The sequence below is a fragment of the Alligator sinensis genome, unplaced genomic scaffold (assembly GCF_000455745.1).
Source record: "Alligator sinensis unplaced genomic scaffold, ASM45574v1 scaffold976_1, whole genome shotgun sequence".
Taxonomy (NCBI): Eukaryota; Metazoa; Chordata; order Crocodylia; family Alligatoridae; genus Alligator; species Alligator sinensis.
In genome coordinates, this window is record NW_005842117.1 from 2,168,042 (window position 1) to 2,174,527 (window position 6,486).

Here is a 6,486-nt window from a genome sequence, read left to right on the forward strand (position 1 = left end):
AGTGAATGTCTGTTCAATTTGCTCACACTTTAATTTGTAGCACTTAATTAAGTGTAACAGAGCACTTCTGCCAGGGGCTTTTTGAACATCTATACTTAGCCTCTATGTTTATTTAGCTACTCCTGCATCTGGTTGGCACAACTTCTGTAGTAACAATGCTGCAAGGAACCCCTGTTGGCTGATAACTACCTGCTAAAGAACTGGGGAAAGATTTTGAAGCATGGAAGGTAAAAATAGCTAATATTGACTAAATCAGCTCTAACTTATCCTTAAAAGACTTGCAAGATTGGGAATCTGTTACCTCTAGCTCTGTTTCTCCACCATACCTCCCTTTTTCCTTTTATAGATGCTTAAACCTCTAATAGGAGTTTCCCTATTTGACATTAACTGTCATCCTCTCTTCATGCCCAGCTCAAAGAATCAGATGATACATTATGGTCCACATTAAGCAATGTAGGGAAGCAATGGAAAACCATATAGATCTTGATTCAGGCTTCCTCTGTATAGGTCCATCTGTATTACAACTTTTAAGCTGCATTAAAAAAAGAAACATGGGGCCAGATTTTCAAGTGTTTATATGACTTAATTTGCTCCTTTACAAATAAGCCACCATAAGAGCAGCTACTGTTATGTGCATCCATATTATAGAATTTTAAAATTATTTCATTGCTAAGACAGAGAACTCTGCAAGTATTTGTGAGTGTAGTGTAACAAGCATGTTTTACTTATGGCAAAGAAAATTATGGAGAGTATCCAAAAAGGAAATGGAATTATGCCATTTGAAAACATGGCTCTATCAATGTTTTTCCTGTATCTATAAGGCCTAATTGAATGTGCATCTTTTTTGGAAATAGAGGAATGAGTCCAGAAAGCCTAAAATCAATTTAAAATTTAAAGAAAGTTCCATTTTACAAATTGTGAGTATAGCACAGTGAAAAGTTCCACATTTCAAATAGGAAATTGGGTACTTTGCCTTAGCTTGATAGCTTTCAGGCAATTCATTCAAGTTAAAGATCTTTACTATATATAGTCTTGTACACAGTCTTTATACCAAGAGTGTCAAATATACAGTCCATGGCACGGATCCAATCAACAGAGTCCCATCATCTGGGCTGCTGTGCTGCCCACGGATCTTGGATTGGACCTACATGCACAGCACACCAGGCTGGCCCCATGCATTGAATGTGGGTCATGGGGACAGATCTGGCGCACACAGTATGGGAGCACAAAGCCAAATCTGGCATGCATGGCATGTGGTGCATGGAGCAGATCTGGTATGCATGGCATGTGGCACGTGGAGCTGAGTCTGGTTTGTGTGTGGCATGCAGCACACAAGGCTGGTCTAGGGCACTCAGGCACCCACATCAGACCAACCTTGGGTCCAGGATCCAGCACCAGGGGCTGATCTCGAGGCCCAATTTGGCCTATCAGCCAACTGTATGCTACTCATCCAGCTTGCTAACCTTATGTGTTTGACTTCCCTGTTCCATATGAAGGAGTTAAACAAAATAAAATGGTTCAGTGCACAAAATCTTGGAATATTGTCTTTTTATTCTTTCATTATATGAGCTCTAAACCTGTATTTTTTGGTAGCACTGAAGTAGCCATTATGGTCCAACAAGTAAATAAGAGGCCAGGACTTTTGTGGGTCATACCTTTTATTGAACTAAGTGCATGGTTGGGAAAGACTTAGACAGCTTTCAAATGCAATGCATTCTTTTTTAGGTCATCAGGTGAATGCATTCAAAAGCTTATCTAAGTCTTTCCTACTTGTGCACTACTTGGTCAAATAAAAGGTATCACCCACAAAAATTCTCATTTACAGTACATGGAAACCAATTTGGTCACATTCCCTGTATTGTAGGTATTAGTTTGTACAGACCTAGGGAAGGAAGGAAGAAGCTTAATATCTAGCAGGAAATAATAGCTATTTGAAATCACAAAAAAGCAGCTAACGTCAAGAATGGGAGAAGTAGACAATAGAAGCACTAATTTAGAAGCTAAGACAAGTCAGAGAGAGAGAAAGAAAAATGGACAAGATGCAAGCAAACAAATTGTTTGTATTCATAAAATGGCAACAAAGTGCTTCAATTGCATACATGAAGACAGAGAAGCTAGAAATGGCATTTAAGGATAACTGACATTTTTGTTGCATCGGAAGAATAAGAACATAAAAACGTAAGAATTGCCATTTACTGGGTCAGACCATAGGTCCATCTTGCCTAGTGTCCTGTGTCACACTGTGACAGAGAGCAGATGCTGAAAGGGAAGATGAACTGGGGTTTTGCACTGTTCCTCTCTCACTTTCAGCACCCAGCTGCAAAGGTCTAGGAAGTTCTGATTCAGAGGCTGTATACCTAACTCTCATTCGCAGTAGTTACTGACGCCCTTTTCCTCCAAGAATCTGTCCAATCACTTTTTGAATCTGGCTAAACTTTCAGCTTCCACAACACTGGGTGGCAGAGACTTCCACACTTTAATTACATACTGTGTGAAATCAAACTTCCTTTTCTTAGCTTTAAACTTACTACCTACTAGTTTCGTGTTATGACTCCCTAGTTCTTGTATTGCAAGATAGAATAAATAATAAATCCCTATTTACTTTCTCCTCACCATTTAGTATTTTGTAAATCCTTTTCATGTTCCTCCTCAGCATCTCTTTTCTAAACTGAATAAGCCTAGCCTCTTTAGTCTCTCCTCTTACAGAAGCCCTTCCAATCATCCTTGTTGCCCTTCTCTGTATCTTCTCTAGTTCTTCTCTCTCCTTTTTGAGGTTTGGGCACAGGAACTGGGGACAGTATTCAAGGTATGGACACACCATGGATTTATAAAGGGGCATAATAATATTGTAAATTTTGTTTAAAATTCCCTTCTTAATAATTCCTAAAATTTTGTTTGCCTTTTTGATGGCCACTGAGCACTGAACTGTTTTTAGTGAACTGCCCACAATGACTCCAAGATCCCTTTCCTATGTGGTTACAGCTAAGGTAGACTCCATCATAGTATAAGTATAATTTGGGTTATTTTTGCCCATGTGCATCACTTTACACTTATCTACATTGAATTTCATCTGACATTTAGTTGCCCATTCACTCAATAGTGCCAGATCCTTCTGTAGCTGTTCACAATCTCCCATTGTTTTTAACACTATGAATAATTTTGTTTCATCCGCAAATGTAGCCACCTCACTACTCACCCCATTTTCTAGATCATTTATATATTAAATAGCACCAGTCCCAAGACAGAGCCCACCCTGGGGGACTCCACTGTTTACATCTTTGTATCCTGAAAACTGACTAGTTATACTCATTCTTTGCCTTCTATCTTTAATTTCTAATTCACAAGTGGATGTTCCCTGTAATCCCATGACTCCCTTAGTTAAGAATATGAGAACTGTGTGAGAATTGGTGAGAATAAGATTTTGTTTAATAAATGCAGCATTTTAGCTACCCTGGAGAGGTGAAGAATGGTGAGATCAGAGAGAAATGACACAAGCGGTAAATGGAAGGGACGTGGCCAGCATATATCACAGTGCTATCGATCAGGACAGAGGAGAAGAGAAAGCAGAATTTAGGCATGCTATAGACGACAAAGCAGATCAGAAATCAAAAGAAAGATTGCAAAGACCTCAAATGTTAGGGTTTTACAAAGGTGTCAAAAGTGATAGATTCCAAGATCCTGAGTCTCAAAGATGGAGTGGACAGAGCAATTGAAAGTGAGAGCAGCCAAAAATAAGTAAAGAAAAAAGGCATGCTTATGTCATCTGTTACAACAAGAGTAATTCCATTACAGAAAAGTCACCTTTGAGACTGCTTTCATTCAATATAGATAAGTGCAGTAAATGTAACTACTCCAGATTTTTACCAACACTCTTCAAATCAGATTCTAGTCAAGAATCAAAAAATGAGGCAAAAATATCCACTCCTTTTCTGATATCAGGCATAGGGCAGGGTGGCACCTTGGAGACTTGTTCAGAAAGGTTTAAGCTTTTGTAGTAACTGCTATTTTTAAGGGCTGGACCCAGCTGAGCAAATGTGCTTAATTTGAAACACAAGAATAGTATCACTGGTTTCAAGTTACTTTAAGCCCTGCTACAAAGCACAGAATTTAAGCACATGCCTAATCTCAAGCATGGGAATACTCCCATGAAAATGAATCAGAAGACTCATTTTAAGTTAAGACTTTATTTTGCATTTAGCTACAGCAGTAGATTTTCCCTATATATATGGCATTTTGAGGCCACCTCAAGGTCGTTAACCAGCATGTCTCAGAACACAAATGTTCAAATACAATTTTAAAATACAAACATCCTCCACATTTAGAAGTAAAGGCAGGATCCCTGTTAATCAAAGGAACAGACAAAAAGCATTTGCATTTTTCCTCACGGGCTGTGTCCAGACAACCACGGCTGTGGTATGTGGTGTTGCAGACACATCTGCAGCACCATATACTGCACGTTCAGCTGTTCTCTGCACTTCAAGGGAGCAACGCAGCGGGGGTTTTTGACTCCTTGATATCATAGATTCATAGATTCTAGAGTCGGAAGAGACCTCAGTGGGCCAACTAGTCCAACCTCCTGCCCTGGCAGGCAAGAAAAGGGTCACCAAACCTGGGATCATGCCCAGGGCTCAAAAAAACCTGTGGAAAAAAAAAGTGGGGGTAGTATGCACTGCTCAAAACCAGAGCCTGGCTAGCCAGAGCCACACTCCAGTTGCCAGCCATGCTCCAAGCAGCAGGATCACTGCCCCAGAAGGCCCCAGGAGCCCAGGTAAGGCTGCTGGGGCCAGCCCAGTGCTGGTCCCAGCCTCCTCTACCCTACCCAGGATAACCTGCCACATGCCAGAGCACGTGTGGTACAGGTGTTTCCCAGGGACAACTAGTGGCTGCACGAGGTGTGCCACTGCTAGTTGTCCCGGGGGAACCACACATCCACCCTCGTATGGACACAGCCCAAAGTGTTAGAATGACCCTGTGCCTGTCAGGGAAGTCAAAGAGAATGTGTACTTCCAAAATGAGCAAGAAGACATTAAAATGTGTAAGCAGATGCAACTGCTCATGCTGAAAAGTAATCTTAAAATTGATTGAAATTCCTGCTTTTAGTCCAAGATGATTCCACTGTGGTGAGCCCTGAATGAGTTGACAGAGTTCTAGTCCAAAAGCACCTAATTCCATATTTACTCCAAGAGAAGAATACTCTTTGAACCACATACCCTATTTTCTGTTCCATCTGGATTTTCATCTGAATATATATCTAGGCCCATCAGGATCAGCTAAAGTAGATCCTTGAATATATTCAGCATCTTATCCACTTCATGAAAATCAGGACCCTTGTTTGATGCTGTTCATCTGCAGCAGCAAAAGAAGGTAGCAGTGTGAAGCAGTTACCTTGTGAAGTGGCTTTGTGAGTGGAATCATTAACAGGAGCATGAATACAAGCATAACTCTCTGCTCTATAAATAAAAGAGAGAACTGGAACTAGATAGTGGCCAAGTACCGAACCATATCAAATCACTCTCTGATTGCCTTCTCCTCCAGTTCCTTCAAAACTTGAACCTTATGATCCTGTCTAGGGCATAAGCTGACTATTCTTGACAGTGGCACCCTCAAACATGTCATGATGTTTTATGTATGCTATCTCCTCCATCCAGAAGCAGCTGGAGAAGGTAGTCACATCTTTGTGGTGTCCAGGCTGAACTAACTGATTCTACAGAATGACAATGTCAATTGTTACTCAACCACTGCCATATCTAGTCAGTTTGTGGTCTAGACATGGTGTCAGATGTTCAGAATGCAGTGATGCCTTTTCTCAAATTTTAGTAAGAAAAAATATCTTACAAATCTGAAGTGGAGTAAGCAACTAATAATAGAAGAAAATTAGGAGGAAAAAGCATGACAGACTCAGCAATTCTTAGCCATTTGAGACTTTTTAAAATGTAAAATAAATTCTAATATACCAGATCTTCCTTCTTGCTTTCCATTTAGTGCTTCAAGCATCTGTTCTAACAGGGTGCACACTTCAAGGTCTGGCACAGAATGGTATTTAGCAGCCAAGACAAAGGCCTGCATGTTGACCAACTTTTGAGTCTTTTCACAGAATACAGTGGAAAATTCGCAATCATCTGTATGGAAAGTAGAAGAAAAAAATGACATATTAATAATTAGGGCTGTCAATTAATCGCAGTTAATGCATACAATTAATGTGTTCATTGGTTCTCATGTAAATTTTTTTAACATGTTAATTGTGCATATTTCTTTGGAGCCCATGTTTGGGATTTGCTCCACAATCATCACCACTGCCTCCAGGCCATCTAGCGGGGCAGTGCACGAGCCACAGAGCAACCTGGGAGGGGGCTCCGGGTGCCTGCAGCACAGGGAGGGTGGGAAGAGGGGGGTACGCACACAGACACAAACACAGACAAACACAAGCAGCCGCAGCCTGCCTGTGGCCAGGAACGCAGCTGGTGGAATGTAGAGCAGTACTCTGCA

At 40.8% G+C, this 6,486-nt stretch overlaps 1 protein-coding gene across 3 annotated transcripts in view; it reads right to left on the reverse strand.

The window, feature by feature from the left end:
- Positions 1 to 6,114, reverse strand: part of METTL25 (methyltransferase like 25) — an 83,715-nt gene extending 77,601 nt beyond the window's left edge. For all 3 annotated transcript variants that reach the window (XR_003094337.1, XM_025205557.1, XM_025205558.1), the window contains exon 1: positions 5,955 to 6,114. Coding sequence is in view for 2 of the 3 variants with exons in the window: in XM_025205557.1 (XP_025061342.1) it covers positions 5,955 to 6,066 (112 nt within the window). In the remaining variant the exon portion in view is untranslated. The remainder of the gene's footprint in view (positions 1 to 5,954) is intronic.
- Between the last annotated feature and the right edge of the window lie 372 nt (positions 6,115 to 6,486).